Source organism: Felis catus, chromosome B4, assembly GCF_018350175.1.
Source record: "Felis catus isolate Fca126 chromosome B4, F.catus_Fca126_mat1.0, whole genome shotgun sequence".
Taxonomy (NCBI): domain Eukaryota; kingdom Metazoa; phylum Chordata; class Mammalia; order Carnivora; family Felidae; genus Felis; species Felis catus.
In genome coordinates, this window is record NC_058374.1 from 19,936,805 (window position 1) to 19,962,770 (window position 25,966).

A 25,966-nucleotide genomic window follows, 5' to 3' on the forward strand; every position below is an offset into this window, starting at 1 on the left:
GGGATTTTTCTCTCCATATTTGTACGGAACTAATGTAGCATTTGCACGCGATGCTGAAGGCATACATATTTATACGGCTTTGCACTTTCAAACCTGCCAACCTGACATTGTGTCTGAGACTAGCCATCCCAGGCTTGTGTCACAGTTGGGGCGTGAACGCACAACTGCCCTATTTACATACCATACAGACACCTGTGCTCAGCATTCATCATTCGGTTCTAAATCCACGCGGTAAAACTGCTTACATTCTTGTTTTTATTGGCATAGCTTAAAAACAGAGATACCGGAACGCATTATTTTCTTCTTCTTCTGTTCTCCAAGAGCCGACCCCTACAAGTACTGGTATCATAATCATCCCAAGGCCCAACAGCCAGACATAAAGGGCTCCAAGATCCCATGGAGACAATTACAATGAAATCCCACCCAGAGAAGGGCCAGGCTGACAACAAGCCTACGTCAGCCACTCCCAACATTCACACAGTGACCCAAAAACCCGGTGTCATTCCCTTACTTACAAAATCTTTTCGGGGTGCCTGGGTGGCTCAGTCAGTTGAACATCCAACTCAATTTTGGCTCAGGTCATGATCCAATATTTCAATGGGAGGCTCTACTCATGGGTGATAAAGCTCTGTTCCCAGGGTTAAAAAATCTGAAACTTCTAAATTTGGTCCTAATAGCAGGATGTGATCTCCAAAGTGCCATTTAAGGATAAATAAACTTCTGCATTAACAGTAACAAAGAAATTCCTATCTTGACATTTACTCTACAGCACAAGGGCTCCAGATATCGCATAGAAGGGATGATCCCAAAATTCTGATGTAAAGGGAGAATCGTGTATTTGAGAGTCAGAGAAAATCTACACTCAAATCCTGGCTCTTTCTTTTATCTTTCTTTTAAATGTTTATTTTTGAGAGAGAGAGAGACAGAGCATGAGCACGGGAGGGGCAGAGAGAGAGGGAGACACAGAATCCAAAGCAGGCTCCGTGTCAGCCAGAACCCGACTCGGGACTCGAACCCACAAACCATGAGATCATGACCTGAGTTGACCTCAGATGCTTAACCAGCTGAGCCACCCAGGCACCCCACTGACTGTGTGTGCTTTTAGTGGTACAAGAAGCCGATCAGATTTTCTCCAAAATCCGTACGTTGTTTCCATACATGGGAACTGGGTTTTCATATCATCTTTCCATCATTTCACAATGAAAATCTGTGTTTCGAAATGCTGTAGCCCTTTTGTTGGCAGCTACTCAGGGGGATGAGGTATAAACCCAAGGAAAACACAGGGACCTTCAAAATTTTCTATTTCTTTTTTTTTTTAATGTTTTTATTTATTTTTGAGACAGAGAGAGACAGAGCGTGAGCAGGGGAGGGGCCGAGAGAGGGGGAGACACACAATGTGAAGCAGGCTCCAGGCTCCGAGCTGTCAGCACAGAGCCTGACGCGGGGCTCAAACTCATGGACCGCGAGATCATGACCTGAGCTGAAGTCGGATGCTTAACCGACTGAGCCACCCAGGCGCCCCGAAAGTTTTCTATTTCTTAAGCTGGGTGGTGGGTACACGGGTGCCTGCTTTATTACTATCCTTTACACTCTACGTAAGTTTCTGTGGACTGTTTTGTATGTGTGATACATTTCACAATTTAAAAGAGTCTTAATACTGAAAAATCCCAGGCATGGAAATCCCATTGGCATTTACTAAGGATAATGCATCACTATTTTGTCCACTTGAATGGATGAATTTTTTTAAGCCACTGATAACATTTACAGTTTAATACCTAAAAGTTACTTTTTAAAATGTACCTTGAGAGTCTAATTCTGAAAGACTGCAAATTTCAATAACGCCACCAACGTGACTCAAAGAGTCAAGCGTCCAAAAAAGAAAGGCAAACCAGATTAACGGATGGAAGACCTCAGTTCTGGCTGACCCCAGGTTTTTACAAGCTAACTTCCAAAGTATTCAGAAATTAAGGTCAGGTAGTACTTAGCCTAACACCCTCATATGGGATAAGTACAAAACAGTGGCTGTTTTATGAAGGCACACTAAAAGCTGCCAACCGGACAAGGCTCCCTTCTTGTCCTGTCCTCCCTCAGGACATTTTCTATGCCCAGCGTTTGGTGCATTTATGCCCACCAAAAAACAATTTAACTGGGGCGCCTGGGTGGCTCAGTCAATTAAGCATCCGACTCTTGATTTCGGCTCAGGTCGCGATCTCAGGGTTCGCAAGTTCAAGCCCCGCATCGGGTCCGTGCTGACAGCGTGGAGCCTGCTTGGGGTTCTCTGTCTCCCTCGCTCTCCGCCCCTCCCCCACCCATGCGTGGGCGTGCGCTCGCGCTCTCTCTCTCTCTCTCTCAAAAGTAAATAAACATTTTAAAAAATCATGATTGAACTAATCATTTCACATTTAGAATACTGATAGTGATAATCACAGTAATAACCTACGGAGCGATCTGCAAACATCAGTACAGTGCCAATAAGGTGAACAATGTTACAACTGTGTCATGCTCTGCCCTCAACAAATCAGTCACAGACGTCGGTACTGGGAAATCACACGCGCGTGCACACGAGGTGTCAGGAGACAAACGGGGGATAGTGGAGGCAGCAGATGGTGTACTGAGTACTTGAGTATTGAACTGCCTCATAGGCAGTTGAGCACAGGCTTCATACACAAGCGAGGGAAGGGCCCCCCCAAAATGGAAGAGAGTTCCACCGACTTATCCAGAAGCCTGTGATCGGAAAGTCGAACAACTATTCATTTTCAGCCTACCCGTGCGTACTGTGCCCTAGATCTTAGCAGTATTGGTGTTGATTTTTTTATTATTATTATGTTTCATTTGAGGGGGAGCCCCACAATCTCTGTGGAATTCAGAACCTTCAAAGGTTATACTCTAACCCTAGAAGCAGAAATAGCAATAGAATGGAGTTTGGAGGTGATGGAAATAAATTTGGCCCTTACGCCTACCTCTTAAATATTTCCCCATTTTTCGACCGATAATGTAAACCCCGTGATCAAAATGCAAAATGCCAATCCGCTGACTCCAAATAACCCAGTGGTGTGGTTCGCTTCGTTATAGAAATAATGTGAAATTCACTGCACAATTCCCGAGAAAATGGCTTTCCTCCTTCAGTAAATAATGACTTACCCTTCACAGTACTTAATCATTTTAACATGCCAAATGTCTTATCTGGCAAAACAGAAACGTGCAATAAAGTTATGAAAACGTTTACAGTCGATGCCCAGGCGTGGGCAGGAGGAAGTTTTGGGGAAAATGAGGGAAATAAATGGTTAACTGCCAGCACACACACACTCATGCTAGAGGACACAAAGAGGTTCCCAGCAGTTGATAAATTCATTTAGGGAAACTCACTTTATTTTTCCAACAGAGCTCTCACCAGCTAATCTGTATTACAACCTGCGGGAGTCTTAATATTCTCAGCAGGATCAAGATTCAGGCCACACTGATTCAGCTATTTAATCTTGCAAGAGAACAATATTTGGCAGGAAAAGACCCCACAGCACTGAGGGGACGTCCCAGAGGTTTGTCGTCGGCACAGATTGGGCCAGCAACACCAAACGTGGAAACCAAACAGCGCTAACCAATGTTTATCATCAGCTTTGTGGAGCTCCCTCCTCAGACACGCCAGTACACGCGACCTATGTATGCAAAACATACGCATCACGTGTGTGTAGGGCTCTTTTCGGGTACGTGTACATTTTTAAGATGCAATATGTTCTGTCGATATTTTGGACCGAGTCCTGAGAAGTTTTTGATTCGAAACTATCCCTACAGAGGGTGAGGGTACAAAAGAGATGAAGAAAAATGGTCATCGCTTTACTTTCAAAACTTTTCAGCCTCTTGAGTACTGAAAACCAAGATGGAGAGAACATGTGTCTGAGTTTTTAAGTGTATGCAAATATTTACATACTAATCTTCTTAGCCACTGTGACATTAATAAGCTGATCGAGGGGTACCTGGGTGGCTCAGTCGGTTGAGCGTCCGACTTCGGCTCAGGTCGTGATCTCGCGGTATGTGGGTTTGAGCCCCGTGTCGGGCTCTGTGCTGACAGCTCAGAGCCTGGAGCCTGTTTCAGATTCTGTGTCTCCCTCTCTCTCTGCCCTTCCCCTGCTCGCATTCTGTCTCTCTTTCTCTCTCTCTTTCTCTCTCTCAAAAATAAACATTACAAAAAAATTTTTAAATAAGCTAATCGATACTCTGCTATAAATGCTCATTCTTTTTTTACATTTTGTGTGTAATCTATGGCTTGATTAATTTTGGATTAATTAATATTTTCTGGACACCCCCACTGACAGGCAAACAGGGAATACAGAAAACAGATGGAAGGAGAGGGGCAAACTTTAACGCGAAGTTGATGGCATCTACTGTACAAACAAACAATACGAATCACGATTCAAAAAAGAAAGATTTAGTAAAATTCTTCAAAGGCTATTTTCAAGTAACGTTGGCAAGCTTTCAATTCCTTTACCTCCCAAACCTGGCTGGCTACCCCTCTGATAACAGCACAGGGTTTCCCTCTATCGAGCATTTATCATCCTGGGCAGCCGTGGTCTGCTTGCCCGTTAGAGGGTGAACACCCAGCTCCATGAGGTCAGGGGTCAAATTTATTTCGTTTCTCATTATATCCCCCGCCTCCTGGCAAAGTGCCCGGCGTATGGTAAACACTCAACAATGTCTGTTGAGTCAATTAATGTGTTCAAAGTGATTTCTCTTGGAGATTTTTTTGGCCTTGTAGATACCAAAAATATGCATATTTGAAAATATGATACCAATCTTTCACCAATCTTGCCTCAGTCTGCATTTCAGTAATGGTGTCTCTGTCTCTCTCCACACTCTGACAAGTAGGCGCTAGGTGCTCCCAACCTTATCGTATTCCTTCCTTCCTTCCTCGCCTTACAGCTTTTAAGACTGCCCTGTGGCGGTGAAAACCTTGGCCAGCCACTGAAGGTACCCTCACAAGAGTATAAACGCATACATAGAGTGGTTTCTCACTTTCTCCGCCATCTATGGGGCCCGGTGAACGTGAGGTCCACAGCAAATGTTTAAAGAACAAACACATATGCAACATAACCGTGAAAGCAACTTCCCCCTTGTCTTATTCATCACAGTTGAAGCACCATGTTCTAGAAGATTCCAGCATGAGCAAGAAATGCTGCTTGCCCTCAACAGGCTCATCACAATTACACAACAAAAGCGAACATTGAAATCACTCTGTTTGGGAAAATTCAGTTCTCGCTCTCGACAATAACAAGTGTTAAGACCAGAATGATTTCTTTAAAGGTTTTTCTCCTTTCATTCTTTTTTCTGCACCTATACTCTATTTCATACTTTCTGAAACAGACAAACTCTGCCATTTTCATCATCGTTCGCAGAAGGCCATGACACGAAAGCGTAACTCAAACAAATTCAAAGTTGACTTGGTTATAGTTAATATAGCCACAAGAGGAAAAATCCATCGCAAATATAAGCAAACAAAAAAATAAGTGATCATCGCTTCTTGCTTCTTGTCCTTGGAACCAAGCCTAAGGGTACTGCACAAAAGCAACCGGCCCTTCAAAGAGAAATGTAGACATATCCTTTTACAAACAGCATTGCATGCGATTCTGTACCCAAGACAGAAAGGCTACAGAGCAGGCCTGACGACCGTGAAAGAAAAGGAACCTACGGTAGAAAGTACGAGCAAAAAATAAAGAAAAGCAATTTCCATGACATAATTCTTCTAGGAAAATGAAATGCAAATTAGAGAACATATCTATCTGCATATGCTTACAAAAAGGAAGACATTCTTGCCTCTAACTTCCAGTGGTGCAATTTCCCTTAATTGTATAAACTTGGCTTGGGTTACCAATGGCTTCTAATTAAATCTCTTTATAATGTCTCCTTTGATTCATGACCTCTTAATAAGTTGCGACTATTACACTTATTAGCTGGAAGAACAACCGGTTTCAAACCTACCTGCAAAAATCCACCAAAGTTATAATGATGTGGCATAATTACTAATGACGGTCACATCTGGCGACTCCACAAATATGTAGGCAAGACTACCGGATCTTCTTTAACGTTCAGTATGTGCTCGCAGTAGGTATGTCCCAAAGGGTATAATAAAATCTGGAAGAAAATTCAGATACTTTGTAAGTTTTTAATCTGTATCGTGTGCTGGAAATTGCGACATTTTTTAAAAAGCTCATCTTTATTCGGCTTTCCCCGTGGCTTTCTATTGTCACACCTCTGCCCTCCTTTCTATTGTCACACCTCTGCCCTCCTTTCCCTCACGTCTGCCCAGGCCAGACTGCCAGCACAGGACAGGTGAGATCTACATTCTGAGCTCCATCATTCCACTGAGACCTGGAAAAGGTAATTACTACTATATGCTATCTTTGTTTCTATAAATGACTGTGGCTCGAAACCACAAATAAAGAGGCTTGCAAGGGCCAATTAAGGATCGGAAATAGGACCCAGAAGGAAATTCTTTTTTGTTGTTGTTGTTAAAATTGTTCAGTTTGAAAACAGAAAAAAAAATTTAAAAACCGGATGTAGAAGTTTTCCTGAGATGACACAAGGCATTGTAATCCACCTCTACTAAAGAAGCTGACTTATGATAGGAGCTTATGATTACAAAATGTATATTACTTAGTTATCTCAAAAGTCCCTATGATGTATGCAGATCACTTCTCATTTGTCCCCATTATGGACTGAATTGTGTCCCCTCCCCAAAACTCGTATCTTGAAACCCTAAGCCTCAGTGTGACTGTCTTTGGAGATGGAAATTTTAAAAAAGTAATTCAGGTTAAATGAGGTCAAAGGCTGGGGCCCTGATCCAATTCAACTGGTGTCCTTCCGAGAAGAGGAAGAGACACCAGAGACCTCTTTCTCTTATACACATACATGTAGGAAAAGGCCATATGAGGACACAGTAAGAAAGTGTGCTCTCCCAGCCAAGACAAGAGCTGTCACCAGAAGTCAATCCTGCTGGCCCGTGATCCTGGACTTCCTGCCTCTGGAACTGTGAGAAAATAAATTTCTGTGATTTAAGCCACGCAGCCTGTGATATTTTGTTATGGCAGCCTGGACAGTCTAATGCAAGTCCCATTTATCAGATATTTAGACACGATAAGATAAGATAAGATAAGATAAGATAAGATAAGATAAGATAAGATAAGATAAAAGTAAATTGCCTGACATTTTAAAACAGGGGTGGTCATTGGATTTCTAATACACTGATATTCTGAATTCTTTTTTTTTTCAATGTTTATTTTTAAGACAGAGAGAGAGAGAGAGAGAGAGAATGAGTGGGGGAGGTATAGACAGAGAGGGAGACATAGAACCCAAAGCAGCTCCAGGCTCTGAGCTGTCAGCACAGAGCCCAATGTGGGGCTCGAACTCATCAACCGCTAGATCATGACCGGAGCCGAAGTCAGATGTTTAACCGACTGAGCCACCCAGGCGCCCCTAATACAGTGAAATTCTTAAATGCCACATTAGAAAGCAAATGTTCCTGCTTTACTGAGAAAATACTGCCATAAACTTCCGATGAAAACTATAGAAATCACTGAGTGTTTAAGTAAAAATAGGAGAAAGTGAAAAAAATGGGTGTTCTGAAGCAACACAAAACAAACAACAAATTTGAAGCAACTTTCAAAGCTAAGAACTCTCTGGGGGGCACCTGGATGGTGCGGTCGGTTGGGCATCCGCCTCTTGATTTCGGCCCGGGTCATCATCTCACAGTTTGTGACTTCCAGCCCCTTGTCAGGCTCTGTGCTGACACCGTGGAGCCCGCTTGGGATTCTCTCTCTCCCTCTCTCTCTCTCTCTGCTCCTCCCCTGCTCGCGCACACTCTCAAGATAAATAAATAAACTCTGAAGAAAAAAAAAGCTACGAACTCCCTTGCAAAGAGAGGTTTCAAGAGAAAGAATGTGCAAATTTGTCAATATTTTAAATATTATCACTTCATTCATGTACACAACATACATTTCCTGAGCACCTGCTACGTTGTCAAGCACTATTCCAGGCATTAGCAATTTTGTGTTGAAAGGATGTGCTGGTTCCCTACCCTACTGTGGTGCATATCCTAGGAAAGATTTGATTTGCTTAGACTGAGAAGTGGATGGTAAGGCAGACTCTTCTGAAAAAGAAAAAAAAAAACTTGAGGAAATAATACCCTTAAAAGAATTCAGTCATGGGGCACCCGGGTGGCTCAGTTAGTTAAATGTCTAACTTTGGCTCAGGTAATGATCTCACAGCTCCCCCCATCAGGCTCTGAGCTGACAGCATGGAACCTGCTTCAGACTCTCTGTCTCCCTCTCTCTCTCTGCCCCGCCCTCTCTCAAAAATAAATAAACGTTAAAAAAAAAAATTCGGTCATTTCCTAAGTGAGTATTTATTAGGCAACTTCCTCGTGCTACAGAATGACGGAATGAAGGAAAGATCTGGGAGTTTTAAGGAAGGAAATTGATGTGTATCTGCACAGACCTTAAAAGAGATGCTTTGATTAAGATAGATCTAGAGCTATCAGAACGGCTTGTAATAATCTCCGCTGTACGATGAAATTCACACAAGACTGGAGGGGATTCGCTGGTCAAAGTATCAAAATGGGTGTGTTTGCAGAAGCAGTCCTGGTTAAGCCATCGGGGAGCCGACAGCCTCGGGCACAGTGAGAAGCCTTGAGAAGAAGGTATGTTGGGCCAAGAAGTTAATGCATCCACTCATCAAACGTGGCTCCGTGTTCAGCCCTGGGGTGACAGAGAAAAAGCCTGAACCCTCATAGAGTTCAGTTCAGGAGGAAGATAACTCAGCATGCAGTTCCAGAACGAGACTGCCACGATGCCAAGAGAAAGAGGAAGGCCAGGGAAGAAGAGGTAGGCTCTGGGCGTAGAAGGGATATGGAAAGGGTACAAAGAACCTTCCAGATGGAAGTGGGAAGTGCATAGGGCTGAGGGTTCAAGAGGGACCCCCAGGCTGGAGATCTCATCTGGCAATACACCAGAGACAGTCTCATATTCCCTGCCACAGTATTTGCATTTCATCCCAAAGGCAATAGGGAGCAAGAGACAGATTTTAAGGTAGAAAGTGACGTGATCAGATGTGCATTTTAGGAACTTGCAAGAAACCACAAAGAGAGCGGCTCGGGAGGGAGAAGAGGCAGTCCTGTGGCAGGCAGGAGCAGTTTAGAGACTTCTTCCCACAACCAAGCGAGGGCAGGGAGGGCCAAGGATGTGACCAGAAAGGTGAAGTACAAAGCACCATGATACGCATTCTTAGAGAGGCAAAAAATAAACTGAAGAAGACGTGGATGGTCTTCATCTTCCTGAAGCTAGAGAAGTAAAACACATAACCAGTGAAAATGCTCCTTCAGACCCAACTGTGGGACGTGATGTGTGAAAGGAGCGGTGCGGCTAACGGTGCCACCGAGCAAAGCACTGTCGTGATTGGGAGAGGAGAAAGATCGCGGTAGCTGGGGTCTGAGTGTGGGTCCGGGATCATTTACAGACACTGAGAAATTGTGCCAAACGAGAGGAGTGACTCATGCAAAAGCCCAGGACAGACTAACTTAGTCAGGCCTAAAAGAAACGGAAGAACCGTGTTGACAGGCAGTGAAAGATACGGGGAAAAGTAATTTGGGAGCCGATGGTGGAGGGCCCTGAGAGTCAGAATGAAAGAGCTTCGGAGATTAGACTTTGTCCTCCGCAGAGTGGAGCTCCCAGGGAAGTTCTTAGTGAATCATAATTAGGGTCTTGATGAAAGAGATATTTTAGAAAGACTCATCTGGTGCCAGTGTTCAAGATACAATGGAAAAGCTCCAGAAGGAGCCTGGAAGGAGAGAAGGCCAATTAGGAGGTCCCGCAATAACTCAGGCAGGCTAAGGGGCCTGAACACAGGGGAAGAGAAAAGAAAAGAATGAGGGAAAGGAATTTCACTAAAGAAGGATCTTCAGAAATTGTTTGCGGGATCGTTAATCTCTGTTTCCAAAAAAAAAAAAAAAAAAAAAAAAAAGTCATATGTGTTAATTCTTTTACTCTGGGCCCCCCCCCCCCCACCTCCCGTTTAGACAATGCCATTTTACAGCCACAACCCTTGTACTTGCCATGCACAAGTAATTACTGGTCTGGGATGTATTTGTTTCTTTAAGTGGCTGTGGCTAAAAACCGGAGGATAAAAAGAAGAGATCAACCTTTGAAGTTCTGCCCTAGGTGGAAAAATAAAGCAAAACCAGGTGTAAGGGAAACCACGGATTTGGACACGAGAAAGGACCGAGAGGTGATTTTCCGTACATTTTTCTCATGAAAGTCTAAGTGTGCCTTATAGAAATACTTTCCCTGAGGAGAGGTTGTTCAGAGAATCTAATTAGACTGGGTATGTCAAAGTGTTTCGAAACAAATAAAGCATTCATACATGTGTTCGGTATTATAAGGAAAATACATGTTAATGCCCTATCACCTTCTCTGACATATTGGATCTTTGCTTTAAAGATAATGCTACTTACCCACTATTACTCAGGAATACATGGGAGTTACCAGTTGAGACAAGTTGGAGGTAAGGTACAGCCCATTACAGTGACATATAAATTCACTCTGTGAAAATACTAGCCTCCAAGGGCTTAAATCTAAGCTACTGACCTAATAACGATCTCTGTTATTTCATCTACGTTAATCAACCTGGTTATGAGTTGTATCAAAAAAACCGTACGATTCTCCTCTCCAACTGCTTAATGTATTAGACTTTACCACTCAAAATCAGAAGCTTTCAGATAAATGTTCCATGGCATATAAAACAGTTATGCTTCTTGTGTAAGGAACAAAATTAACAAATACTCTCTGTCAACACTGAATGTCTTTCTGATTTTTACCTTCCTCGCCTTTAAAAAAAGAAACTTTTTTATGTTTGCTGAATATAAAAAGAAAGAGAAATCCTCCTGTATCAGTTGTTAGGGTTCATAGAAGACCTAATTGCCTCTTACACTGTAATTTCGCCACCAGTTTACAATTAGCATGCATTTCTCATGCATGAGTTGACCCAATTACATAACAAATTTTGCCTTTGGGGATTTCTCTTGACTGCTTGTCTTCTGTCCACCATACAACTCAATTTCACACCGTCAGCAGCCTGAACATGGCCACAGTCAGTCTCTGTCAAAATGATTTATTTAAATTACAAACAGAGACCAGATCCCTAGATAATCATCCCTACCCTCCTGCTCACCCTTACACTCAACCTAACTTTGAATCAAATATTTTAATAGCCCACAGACACTGCTATTCAATTATTAGGCCATGTTTGCCTCCAATAATCTAATAGTTTTGAAGCTAACTCACAAAATCTCAGGGAACTAAATCATCAGCATCCATGTGAGCTTATTAATGGACACATAATTTATTTTGCATTCTAAGAAGTCAATGAAAAATTATGTAGCTGTATCAAAAAAGCTAAAAATAATTACATTTCAATATCAAATTAGAGAAGAGACTCTTTGCTCTGTAACGTTTTTTTATTTTTTATTTTTTTTAATTTTTTTTAACGTTTTATTTTTATTTTTGAGACAGAGAGAGACAGAGCATGAACGGGGAGGGGCAGAGAGAGAGGGAGACACAGAATCGGAAGCAGGCTCCAGGCTCTGAGCCATCAGCCCAGAGTCCGATGCAGGGCTCGAACTCACGGACCGCGAGATCGTGACCTGAGCTGAAGTCGGACGCTTAACCGACTGAGCCACCCAGGCACCCCTGTAACGTTTTTTTTAAAAAAAGGCTTCAATCTTAGCTTTTCTTGTGAAGCAAGTGAACATTTTATGAATGGCTACGCTACGTTGAAAATGGTAGTAAGAAGGGGTATTTGGGAAACAGGAAAGATAACCAAACCTATAGATTCTGACGGGGGAAGGGAAGGAATATAGAGCGGGTGAAAATATTATTGCCTGTGTTGTCTATGGGCCAGTGATCTAAGGAAAGGGTGTTTTAAAGATGCCCACTGAAGCCAACACACGCAGGCACACTGCATGCATACACACACACACACACACACACACACACACACACACACACACACATTATTTCCTCTGTGAGTCAAGGACAGACACAAATCTTGACAAATCACCTAATGGCAGACTTACCAGTCAGTCCACAAAATACAGGATCCTGTCATCTGGTTTTGGCGGGGAGGGGGGGGGTGTTCCCCTTCCCCCCCATATATTTCTCCATTACCTAAAGTAAATTAGAAAATAAACATCTAGATTTTATCCATAGCACAAAGATTTTAAAAGTCTCTTGGGGTTGGACTTTACCCTTTCATTTCACAATTTATCTATGTCTCGGCTAATTAAAAGCGCAGCTTAAATGAGTGCGTAAGCAGGCAGAATGAAACACATCAATAATCTTCTCAAGGCCCGACCTAGTCCCTTAGATGTCGGCAGTGATTCTCTGCCCAACTGCAGGTATCCTGAATGCACTGCTTATAAACCTGAAGGTGGTAACCACCAGCGTCAGAAACCACCTTTCCAATTACCCACACGAGCTAGAGGTCTGAGGACAACAGGAAAAACGGGTTTTGAAAATGTCCAAAGGCACAGTATTCTTTGATACAGGACTGTACGTTGTCTTTTAAGAACATTTCCCTAAAATATCAAGAAGTAAAGAAAATGTGGAGCTCCACCAGGTCATGTCTGCCCTTTCTGAATTTCTACCCTGGACTTTGGTGGGTCGTGGGAGGACACAATTAGGCATTCTCTGGAATTTTCTGGAACTTTGTTGTTGTTGTTGTTTCAGAAACCATTCTGTTTCTTTCCAACCATTCAGTAAATTCTGAAACCTGGCCTCTTTTCTTATTCTTTCTGCAGCTATGCTAAGTCGGTGATATAAGAGAGGAATTTTAAATTGCAGCATTTCATAAATCTCCCAGATTCAATATGCTGTCATTACAGGTCCCCCCCAAAAAAGAAGTCAAGGCTAAACCCACGTTCACCCCTTTCATTACACACAATTTCAAATTTATGGGTTGTGTTCTATCCCACATCTCAGTAACAGATGCAGACTGAGTGGGTATTTCCAAATGATTTCAAATCCCGCACAAATGAATCAGAGTGGCTGAGAAAATTTCATAACACCAATACAGACACAAGCAATCAAAAATGCCCATTCACTCACAGCACATTGCCCAAAACACCTAAGAGGTGTCGTTAAATTCAGTTTTATGTCTTTCTACTTTCTTTAGTCTGAGAGGGATTAAAGGCAGCTTAGAAAGATCCATACAATATTCAAAGATAAAAATAAGGAAAACAAGTAAGTAAAAGTAAACACAAACCAGAAAATGAAGCAAACGGAAAAATAAAGATTACAAAGACCTCGACTTAATAACCCACCTACATCAGCCTGTATTAAACTTGTAGCTTGAATGTCATATGGCTTATAATTTCAGAATGAGTCTGCTCATCCGAGCACCCCGAGCAGGCAAATTCTGGTGGAGACCAGTCTGGACATTTTCTCACCCCCATCCCTCTCCAAACAGACACAGTCCAGGCCACTGTCAAAAATATCTGTCTGGATTTGGCGCACATGGTTCGGTATTTGGGTTTATCTGAAAGTAATGTGGAAAATTGGGCTAACCAAAGTGCCACCTTCCATATTAGCCCAAGTTTCTTAGAGAAAAAAAAAAAAAAGAAAGAAAAAAAGATCTTGGAGTAATGTGGAAAACCCTGTGAGGTCACGGAAAAAGTTCATAAAGTTGCAGCCTTGTTAATGAATAAAAAATTCACGAGACCTCAGTATATTTAACAGTTTCCTTTCTTCAGGAATAAATCCCTAATGGTAATATTATGATATCTATATTCTTTACTGCTATCCAAACATGACTACGCCTCACCATGACTTAAGAAACAGAACTCCTTGGAACACTGGTAAGGGGCTAACATAAGACAATCGCAAATAAAATAAAATAAAATAAAATAAAATAAAATAAAATAAAATAAAATAAAATAAAATAAATTTAGGTGTCGTCTCAATTATATGCTTTTAAAAATCAGTGTTGTCTACATCACAGGCTTAATCCAAATGGTATTTGTATATACTGCCATGTATACGATACATACAGATTCATACGTCCCTATACGTACCTGTGTTAAAAGGGGTTTTTGCGTAATTAAGAATGGATCTGCAGACAGCTCCACGTGTTGAATAAAATGTATATTCCTGCTAATGATAAAGGTTGGTGAAATGATCAGTTCTTTTCTTATTAAACATGAATATTGACTTAATTTGAATATAAATTAAAGGGCTTACCTTTCGATTGAGTGCAATCCTTATGGTAGCTGTCCCATGGATGTCTTAGAGTAGAAATGTTCAGTTCTTTTTGAAATATATTTCTGTGACAGTTTGTGACTTACGATATAACTTTGTTTTGTGTGGCATTATTTTGGGTTTTGTTTTGTTTTTTTTCTCAAGTTCCCCAAAAATAATCCAAAGAAAGAAACGTTATTCTGTGTAACTGCCAGTGCCGTATCCCTAACTCGCGTTTTGAAAAACAAAAATCACTTTCTAATTTAAAGAAAGAAGGAAGAGGAAGAAAGATGAGGGCGGTAACACATGACTGGTGGGTTGTCGCGACGGGGGAGAAAAACGAGGGGACAAAAGACGTGAATCTTTAAAATGCATCCCTTTTACCTTCAAAGGAAAAAAAAGTTCTTACAAACCTAAAATGTCCATTTAAAGAGCAAATAATGAATAAACCTTAGGGAATTTGGCAAAACAAAGTGTTCCCTCCACCTCCTGCTATTCCCTAAAGAAGTTTTTTCAAAACATCACATCGTTGTGTTTTTTTTTTCACAAATAAAATTCTTTCTCAAATTGTATACTACAATTTTATCTCCAAATTGTTATATATAATGATGACGGCCAAACATCAGCGAGTTTAAACCATCTGCTAATTAAACACTTCCTGGAAATTAAGGCTCCATTGTTTATAACATCTATGAACATCGTTTATAACACAAAGTTCGGTGGAAGTAATACACAAGATACACTTCTCATGAAACACGGCATGAATCTTGCAGATTTGTGCACACTTCTGTATCATGTACATAGTTGTCAATTTTCATACCTTGGATACCTAACACTGAACTGATTTTTTTTTTCTGAAAAAAAAAATACATTTCGACAAACTTCAAAGAAACTTTGGAAGAGACATAATCACAGGCGTGAATTATGAAAATGAAGATAAGCTATTTATCTGCCTTCACGTAGTACGGAATTAACACTTTTGGTCCCTAATGTGCTGGGAACTGATGCTCTCCTCAATTTTCTTTGTCAGGAAAAATATATTACTTAACGAGATACAGCTTTCAAATCCACAGCAACGTCATACGTAAATGTTTGTTTCAGAAATTCGATGGAACACATCATTTCAACAAATTTCTAGTTTAAAGTGTGAAAGCTTACATACACACAATTAGCAAAATAAGATTATTCAAGATACTTAGCCTTATGTGTATATATTTTTTGTCTGATTAGCCACAGCCAAAACCAAAACTGTCAGGTGTATAATTTTACCTATAAAAGTCCTGTTTTGGAAAAACGCAAAAGCAGAGAACCATTAAAAATGGTGTAAGATGCTAAATTATAACAACTCTTTTAATAGCGATGACTATATTTCTAAATACACAATTCTTGTCATCAAGTTGATCTCTCTAGTGAACGCATTTCGCAAGTCGCTTTAATGAAATAAGTTAAATATCTATTCAGAAATATAGTCGTTGCTATTAAAGTGTGAGGCTCTAGGTAACCGTGATGAAATCAAACGGAAGGAGTTCCCCAGTTGAGCCTGGCATATCTTATGAGCACCTTGAGAACCGCTTGCCCACGGTAGCGACAAGGACACCTCCAAGTCCCAACCTCATTCTCTCATCCAGACACGCGAGTTAGGGCGATCGAGGCACCGAACAGTCACCTACGTTACTGATTTGCTCCTGAGTCCTCTTCAGCCTCTGGAGTTCAGGAGTGTCCGTGACGATGCTGAACCCCCTCCCTTTGCTTTCTTCAAAATCTCTTTTGTACTTGACCTAACAGAAGGGAGGGGAGTGAAAGAAAGGAAACGAAAGGTCAACAGAAGAACCACAGATCCCACTCAGGGAAGGCCAGGGCCCGAGAAGCTGCTAAAATCGGAAGCAGTGCCTCCGGACGGCAGGTGGCAGAGGGAGAGAGCCGCAAAGCGTGGCCCAGCTGCCTGGTCTGTATCCTATCAATTGCGCCGACTGCGTGACCCTAGGCAAGTCACTAAACCACTCTGAGCTCTGGTGGTCTCATTTTATTTTGTAAGGCAAAGCATATGGATACGATTATACAACGCGATATTACCAAATGTCAAGTATATAAATGCTATGGAAATATTTATAAAACAGGCCACACCTAGAGATTAAAAGGCTCCAAGCACATGCCCCCGGCATACTCTGCTGAGGTACCTCCGATTTTTTTTTTTTTCGGTATTTAAATACACTTCTTTTCTAATTACAACGCAGCGAAGCTGAATTTTACAGTTTCCCCGAGGGACCGGAATAGCTAATGCTTAATCTTACTAGAGCCCCATCTCCTATTATTAGCATAATGACGACAACTGTCACACCCGTTAAATATTCATTCTGCTTGTTAGTGACCGAAATGGTTCTATCACTTTATTCTTATTTCTCTAAAATCTAAACATCAAGCAATAGGGAAACGCATTTTTGATGTCCCACACAAACCCCGTTTTACATTCATCATCACTGGGCTTAAATCAACACTGCAATTAATAGCTAACATTGAGGGTGCTAATAAAAACATGATTCTGTAAGGGCAACTTTCTGTAGAAATTTGAAAAGTTCTCTTAGTTGAGCACAGAATGACTGTTTTTGTTGAGTCATGTCTGCGTTCAAATAGTCAGTTCTCTCAGGCATTACTGTCCTTGAGGCTACCGAAAAATTTCCTTTTCCCAGAAAAGCTTAAAAAAAAAAAAAAACTTCCCAAATGTCAACAAATAGAAAGATTTAGGGGCGCCTGGGTGGCGCAGTTGGTTAAGCGTCCGACTTCAGCCAGGTCACGATCTCGCGGTCCGGGAGTTCGAGCCCCGCGTCGGGCTCTGGGCTGACGGCTCGGAGCCTGGAGCCTGTTTCCGATTCTGTGTCTCCCTCTCTCTCTGCCCCTCCCCCGTTCATGCTCTGTCTCTCTCTGTCCCAAAAATAAATAAACGTTGAAAAAAAAATAAATTTAAAAAAAAAAAATAGAAAGATTTAGACCCTCCCATCACCCGTAGCTTAAGAATATCTAATTTTCTCTCCGTATTTTCATCTAAATTTGTGAAAGCACTACAACCCTTACTCTTACTATTTCCATAAATAAAAGGTCAAATACACCTCGTGGTTTTTCTTTCATGGAAAATGCTGAATGGGATTAGCCTTCTCACCTCAAACCCCCAGCACGTGAGAAGATACATAGGCCCATACGTTCTTGTTGTTGTATGTCTACGCAGGGAAGCCATTCAGCTTTGCTTGAAGGAAGCACAGCGCACAAGGTCATAAAATAATAAAAGTAGGAAAGATGACAAGGCTATAACAGTGACAGCCATGAAGAAGTGAGAAGAAAAATCCGTAAGCCAGATTCGGACACCCCTAACACCAGTTTCAGGGAAGGCACATATTCTTTTTGGGATTAGTTTAAGGGTTTTTGTTTTGTTTTGTTTTTTTAATGGTGATTTCCAAAGAAAGAACTGAAAAGACAACTCATTAAATTCCAGATTCATAGAGTTGATCACAATTGAACAGTCCTTCCCACATCCACAAGACACACAAGAATCACCTGACTCGGGCTTGTCTCATTAAGGGACTAGCTTTGAGAAGCACACGATCACCTCCGTAACTGGTCTGCAGGGTTTTAGAAGACGTTCAATCCTTCTTGGCGGTATGATCCACAACCAGGCCTCATATACTGTCAGTCCCAACACACATGCCACCCACCCAGGACACCTTTACCGCATACAGGGACCCCGGCAGCCACAGTCACCTCTTCTCTTGTCTCCCATTCACTTACGTCCTCTCTCTCCCCTTAGGTCTAATTTTCAATGTTCTAACTCATGATCTGCCAGCCACGCATAGTCTGATTCTGAGAGACAAGTGGATATAAAAAGAGATCAGAGGACAGAGGGAGGAGGATTCTTTGCTTCTATCTCACGTGTCCCCTTTGCCCTCACAACATGACCCCATCCTGCCAACGAGAATGCTGCACCCTTGAGCCCAGAGCTTGACCCGTACTGGACCCGTAATCCAGCACAGGCCCGTGAGTCCCAGATCTGGGACCCTGGGAGGAACCCTTGAGGAAGGGGTGCTGTTTCTCCACGGTCTAGTTCAGTAGGCTGTAAAAACTGAAGCTGCCCATCATGACCCGGCCACCCCCCGGTAGTGACGAAGCCAATACAGAGGCAAGCAGAGCAAGAGACCTAGAGGAAGTCTTGGTCAGCCACCAGGTTTATCCGTTAAGTGAGCTGATCTGTCTCTCCTTTTACAATCAAAAGACTTCTGATTGACACAACCTACTCTCACCCTGCCGAAAACGGATACGCACGTACAACAAGGTTCCCAGTAAATATGAACATGAGTTTCTCCTCTGTGATCTCTATGCTCTGGTCCTTCCTATTTGCGATGCCAGGTTTCATCATTTACAAAAACAATGGGTTCGATCTTGGAAAAGCGTCGCTTTAGCGGCCAAGAGCCTGGAATGCTCATCCATGCCTGCACTTCTCAACCACCTCGCACGTCTTCTAGCTTCTCTGAGTCAGTCCCCTCATCTCTGATTAGAGATTCTAGCAATTTCTTAACTAACAGATCTGTAGAGACGGAGATAGAACACAGGAAAGAACTTTAGGAAGAATGAGGTCCTGTGCAAATTCTCAGCATGGCCATCATTATGTTGGTTTTGCTTGACGTGAAAGGATGATACGGTATTTGTCATGAAACATTAAAAAGAACAGCTGTACAGGAATAAGCTAACGAACAAAATATATTAAGAATTAGCCATTAGTCTACATTTACAAATGTTACTCAAGTCATTCTAGAACAGAAACTGATTTTTTGTGTGTGTGGGATCTGAGCCAATGATCAGACCCCTACATAGCACCTTAGCTATGTCACTCGGTGATCACACAGGTGGAAATGAGTTCTGAACCCATCTGTGCAGGTGCTGGGCGACAATCTGTCTTTGCCAACAGTCAACACCACATGCTGTGCAAATCTTGTAAGAACTGTATGAAGAGTATTCTTGTAAGACTACCGGGGGTTCTCTGTCACTGACAGAATGTTCTCTCTTCCTCCCTACCCTGAGCCCATGGGAAGCATAATCCATTTATTCATCAAAGCTCAGTGCCAGTGATGCTCCTCTGTGAGCAGGACGGGCCTCCCCCCAGTCTGGGGCCCCACAGCTCTACACCTGCCTATTAGAGTAGTTCCCACCCTGAACTACACTTAAGGTGGGGTCATAGTACCCCACTCTAGAGCACAGGAACACAGTGACAAGGGCAAAGTCTTACAGATCTTCCTAATCCCAGAAACTAGCAGAGCACCTGGCCCATTAAGATTAAGAAAAAGAAGGAAGAGAGAAGAGAGAGAGAAAGAAGAGGGATGAAGACAGAGGGGCCCAGCACAGGCCCATGAGTCCCGGATCCGGGACCCTGGGAGGAACCCTTGGGAAAGGGTGTTCCTTCTCCACAGTCTAGATCAGTAGGCTGTAAAAACTGAAGCTGCCCATCATGACCCGGCCACCCCCCAGTAGTGACAAAGCCTCTCTACCTCCCCTGAAGAGGCATTCTCAAAGTCAAAGGTAAGAAATATACACAACAGGCAACTTGATTTGACATATTTTTCTTCAGAAGAAACTTAAAATTGTATTTCAAGGGGTGCCTGGGCAGCTCAGCTTGTTAAGCATCTGGCTCAAGATCTCAAGGTTCGGGGGCGCCTGGGTGGCTCAGTCGGTTGAGCACCCGACTTCGGCTCAGGTCATGATCTCGCGGTTCGTGAGTTCGAACCCCACGTCGGGCTCTGTGCTGACAGCTCGGAGCCTGGAGCCTGCTTCCGATTCTGTGTCTCCTTCTCTCTCTGCCACTCCCCCACTCACACTCTGTCTCTCTCTCAAAAATAAATAAACATTAAAAAAACAACTTTTTTAAAAAGATCTCAAGGTTCGTGGGATCAAGCCCTCCATCAGGCTCTGTGCCGACAGTGGGGATCCTGCTTAGGATTCTCTCTCTCTCTCTCTCTCTCTCTCTCTCTGCGCCTCCTCCTCTCAAAAAAATAAACTTAAAAAAATGCATTTCAAACACTGAAGGCAACATAATATTGCCATGCTATGTTTACATGTATGTGCACATATATACATAAGCACACACGTGATAATCTTCCTGTACTACAGATTAGAACCCTAAATTAAGACTCAAAAGACCTGAATTTAAACCTTAATTCTGTCTTGTGATCTTAATTTGTTCAATTTTTCTAACACTCCTGATCTTCAGCTGTAAAACGGAAAAAGAAAAGAAAAAAAAAAGCAATATGCTACACAATGTCTGGAGGGTTAAAGTTAACGTACGAAAGCATCAAGCAAGGACAGGCCATCAGTAGGTCACCAGGAAACACTACTTTTGTCTTTGCCACTAAATTTCAAAAATGACCTTTGTGGCTTACGTATGATTATTTCTGCCAGCGTGTACATGCTCAGCGACATTCTGTTTGGAGACACCAGCAAGTACCCCTCCCAAGTTCACACAGAGGAAGAGCCTGGAAACCAGGGTGGTTCTGGCCCAGCTTAAGAAGAAGGCTCAGAATGACTGAAAAGGAAGACTTATTAAAAGCAAAATGGTGGGGCGCCTGGGTGGCACAGGGGGTTAAGTGCCCGACTTTGGCTCACGTCATGATCTCACGGCTCGTGAGTTCGAGCCCCGCATCGGGCTCTGTGCTGACAGCTCGGAGCCTGGAGCCTGCTTCGGATTCTGTGTCTCCCTCTCTCTCTCTGTCCCTCCCCTGCTCATAGTCTATCTCTCTCTCTTTCTCTCAAAAATAAATAAAACATTAAAAAAAAAAAAAAGCAAAATGGTGAACGGAGATGTAAGTTGAATCATTTGCTAATTCTGAGATACAAATTCTCTCCCCTGAATGCTGCAAGGGCCATAATTATTAATATTATAACCGTACAAGTAACTTTAGAAGTAACCACACAACCGAAAAGCCAGAGACTCATTTCCAATGAAAGAAGCCAAGTGCAGCCACGGTCTGGTAAATTGTCAGACAACGAACTAAAGGGAGAGTACGTCAGAGGCGGCAGTGAAGTCAAGGATGAGCACATCCCACATCCCAGCGGCCCCACCCCCAGCTGTTCTCATCTCCATAGAAACCCTTGCCCGGAGCACTTAGGGACAGAGACCAGCATGTTCATAATAACTGTATTATCAAAAAAAATTGGAAACAACCTAAATATCTATGCACAGGCGAGTGAATAAATTATATTCATATAATTAAAATTATAATTTATATAATCTAGGTTTTATTCATATAACACAGTATTATCCAGGAGTGAAAATAAATGAACTACAGCTACACGGAACCATACGCACGAACCTCAGAAATGTTTTGTTGAAGGGAAAAGAGGCAAAGAACACGTACATATGTGCTAAATAAAGGGAGGAAAGGGGACTTGCTAAGGGCACCATCCAGAGTTGTTGTGAGATCTGCTCATGGAAGGATGTCCAGAGAGCTTCTCTGGTCCTGACGTTCACGTGCTCAAGCTGGAAGGCAGATCTACATGCGATCCTTTGTTATCATGCCTTGAAACTTACCTGGATACTCCGTACATTCTTTTGTATTGGTCAAATCTTTTACTATAAAACATTTTCTTTTTTTTTAAGAGGTTTTTTTTTAATATTTATTTATTTCTGAGAGACAGAGAGAGACAGAGCGCGAGCCGGGGAGGGGCAGAGAGAGAGGGAGACACAGAATCCGAAGCGGGCCCCAGGCTCTGAGCTGTCAGCATAGAGTCCTATGTGGGGCTCGAACCCACGAACCACAAGATCATGACCTGAACCAAAGGCGATGCTTAACCGACTGAGCCACCCAGGAACCCCTAAAACATTCTCAAAGAAAGCAGGGACAGAGTTTTAAAGCCCCTGACGGGGAAGCTGAGGTGCCCAAACTTGGGCTTTCCATAAATGGCGAGTGACCTGGCCAGTGGGCATCCATACGCAGAAAGTGAAGTTTGTCGCTCTTTTCTTCACCTTAATGAAGCTGCTTCACTGTATTGGAGGAGAGAGAGCAGAAGCAAAAAGGCAGGAAAAATAGAAATCGAGAGAGGGAGAAAGGATGTTGCAAAAAGGATTGCAAACATGGATTAATGAGGAATCCTAGCAGGATAAGGGAGTACCGGGCCTATCACAATAGACCAGACGGCTAAGAAGAATCCAGGGGTGAAGGGTAAGCAAAAAGAGAACATTATTCAGCCTTAAAGCAGCTTACCTTGTCAGAATATGTTTAACGGAAACCTAAAATCTAAAGGCATATTTATTACTGTTTCATGTTATCCTGCCCTTTATTTCACACATTTAAAAGTGTCCAGGGGGCGCCTGGGTGGCCCAGTCGGTTAAGCGTCTGACTTCGGCTCAGGTCATGATCTCGCAGTCCGTGAATTTGAGCCCCGCGTTGGGCTCTGTGCTGACAGTTCAGAGCCTGGAGCCTGTTTCGGATTCTGTGTCTCCCTCTCTCTCTGACCCTCCCCCATTCATGCTCTGTCTCTCTCTGTCTCAAAAATAAAGAAACGTTAAAAAAAAAATTTTAAAGTGTCCATCTGATACAGTGAAACCAGTGACCAATTTGACTGCCTTTTATGACATGATGGATCCTTTTCATTTCTTCAAGGCGGGGTGGGGGGGGATAGATTGTGAGAGTGGCAAGATTTTTCATTACATGCAAAATTCCTAGTTCGATCTGAAAAATTTAGCACTCAATTTATGTACCATTGTGTATAGCTCCATAGATTGTAAAGTACTAGAGAACACGGGCCATGTGCCGCTTTCTCGCGCAACGCATTTTGCTTGGCGCTAAGTATATATTCAAAGCTCAATAACTATTTTGTGATTGATTGCCATCTAGTTTTGTATTTTTTACATCTAAAATCCAGAAAATTGGCTAATGTCACAATGCTAGACGGGAATCGACCACAAAGGAAAATCTGATTAAGGGCTTTTTTTATGACAGAGCTAATTTTAACAAATGTGAAGTCAAATGAGCTGAAAAGAGAATTTTTTTAATAAATTAATCTCATAATTTGTACATTTATGGTTAATTAAATAAAATTAAATTTTTAATTACCTTTTCAAACATGATTAAAAAGCATTAAAATAATTTTCGTAGGTTTCTAAGCCTCAAATTAGCCTTCTACTGTATTCACAGAGGTACTTCCTGGTATTTACAGATCTGTCAGTATTTTATGTGTATTCACAGTCCAGCTTCATCAGAGTTGGAGTTCCTTCACTTAAGACACATTGAAATCTAAATTTTATTCTAAGCAAATGTTCAGAATATAGAAAGCACATCTTTTTTTTTTTTTTTAAAGTATTTTAACGTTTATTTATTTTGGGGACAGAGAGAGACAGAGCATGAACGGGGGAGGGGCAGAGAGAGAGGGAGACACAGAATCGGAAACAGGCTCCAGGCTCTGAGCCATCAGCCCAGAGCCCGACGCGGGGCTCGAACTCACGGACCGCGAGATCGTGACCTGGCTGAAGTCAGACGCTTAACCGACTGCACCACCCAGGTGCCCCTAGAAAGCACATCTTAATTAATTTCTCAATAAGCTAAGATAGTTAAAAATATGGGGCGCCTGGGTGGCTCGGTCGATTAAGCATCCGACTTCGGCTCAGGTCATGATCTTGCGGCTCATGAGTTCGAGCCCTGCATCGGGCTCTGTGCTGATAGCTTGGAGCCTGCTTTCGATTCTGTCTCCCTCCCTCTCTGCCCCTCTCCATCTCGTACTCTCTCCCTCTCTCTCTCAAAAACAAAAACAAAAACATAAAAAACATAACCCCTACAACCCTAAAGGGTAGCTTATGGATTAACAGCTCAGGCTCAGGATTTTGACAAACTCCTCTTAAAGCCTGGTTCCATCTCTTAATAGCTGTGTGACCTTAAGCTAGTTACTTAATCTCTCTGAGCCTCAGTTTCCTCATGTACAAAATAAGTATAACAGTAATACGGCATCAATAGCACCTTTGTGAGAATTAATGAGATGATAATAGAAGCTGACATCGATGAGCTCTCAGGGTCCCAGGCATTGTACTGAGCGCTTTCTGGATCAAGTGAGCAGAGTCAGGCTGGGAAGGCCAAGCCACGATGTGTAAGGAGTGCTCAGCACTCGATTTCCACAGGCATGTGCTGACGTACTAAAAGTAGCCAAATGGCTAGAGAACACATCTCAGCACGGGGGCCAGGCTCCATGCCCCCTGCATTAGGGAGCCCCTTCAGTCTTTTGGGGATCAAAATAGAATATAAATAAGCAAACAATTAAAACGTGCTTTGGGGCGCCTGGGTGGCTCAGTCGGTTGGGCGGCCGACTTCGGCTCGGGTCATGATCTTGCGGTCCGTGAGTTCAAGCCCCGCATCGGGCTCTGTGCTGACAGCTTGGAGCCTGGAGCCTGCTTCAGATTCTGTGTCTCCCTCTCTCTCTCTGCCCCTCCCCCATTCACGCTCTGTCTTTCGAAAATGAATAAATGTCAAAAAAAAAGTTTTAAATAAAAAAATAAAATGTGCTTTGCCTATATCATCGTCAGATAAATGCTAGCAAGTACACATTTTAGTGCCCATTTTCTTCGATGAAGAAAGGAAATGTGAGATGACAGAGACAATAGGAGACCCAAGTCTCTCTCCAGCACCTCCCCAGACATTATCCTTCGATTCAGCCGACAGTGAGAAAACGCAAAGTGACAAACATCAAACTGAGCACACATAAGATATAAAAATGTCCTGTAAATAAGGACACAGAGGAGTGTGGAACCAACCAAATATTTCTTAGCAGAGGCTGGAAGATTTGTATAAAAGAATTTTAGAGAATTCTTTATCTGCAATGGAACTTACAGTGCCATAAAAGGGACAAAAATTATCATACTTTTCATTCAAAATGCGTCTTGGGATATCTCTTTTGAAAGAGACAACTGTGTAAATTTCCTATGGGTGAGGGTCAGGCCGGGGGTGGGGGAGGAACGCTGTCACCCAAACTGTAGTATTGGCGGAAATATTGATTCAAACCAGAAAATCATATCCACGTTAATGAAGAAAATTAGAGCCTAAAATATATACACGTAATGCATATTTTCACCAGGAATTTTACAGGAGGAAAATGTAACTAATCTACCAAGTTCTGCCTATGAGTTATACGTTACTCTGGGGAATAAATTAAGTATGTGGTGATGATTAACTTTTTCAGGAAACTAAAGTATCATCCAATTAACTATTCGGGTACTAAAGGAGCAAAAAACAATTAATATTCTAATACCTGATGCACTACTGAAGAATGATTGGCTCACGGAGCCTGACTACTGCTGATTTACGGTGCCATGTTGCTTTTTAAATAACATTTAATAATTCAGACAATTGATGGATTTTGATTTCTGGACACGTGTTCTCTTCACTCTTAATCCTTTAGAGACAGCCAGCCTCATCCCATTACATGATTATGATTTTTACATATAAACAGCCTAATTCACACACAGATTAGAATATTATTGAAATTATTTTGAACCAGAAGATATCACGCAAGGTTAAATTAAGGAAAGAAAGGACAGTAAGCTACGAGAAGGAACAGTCCCTGCGTGCACACTTTGAATTATAGAGTATTGGGAAATAGGTAATTCCCAGTTAGGAAGAAAACCCAATTAGGAAATTAGTAATTCAGAAAAGAAAGCTACATCTAAACTACAG

At 42.2% G+C, this 25,966-nt stretch overlaps 1 protein-coding gene across 4 annotated transcripts in view; it reads right to left on the minus strand.

Annotated features, from left to right (window-relative positions):
* NEBL (nebulette) overlaps positions 1–25,966 on the minus strand; it is a 364,159-nt gene that overhangs the window by 154,834 nt on the left and 183,359 nt on the right. For 2 of the 4 annotated variants that reach the window (XM_045060973.1, XM_019834028.3), the window contains exon 4: positions 15,944–16,051. In XM_045060973.1, the coding sequence (XP_044916908.1) occupies positions 15,944–16,051 (108 nt within the window). The other 2 variants (XM_019834022.3, XM_019834021.3) reach the window with 2 other exon arrangements.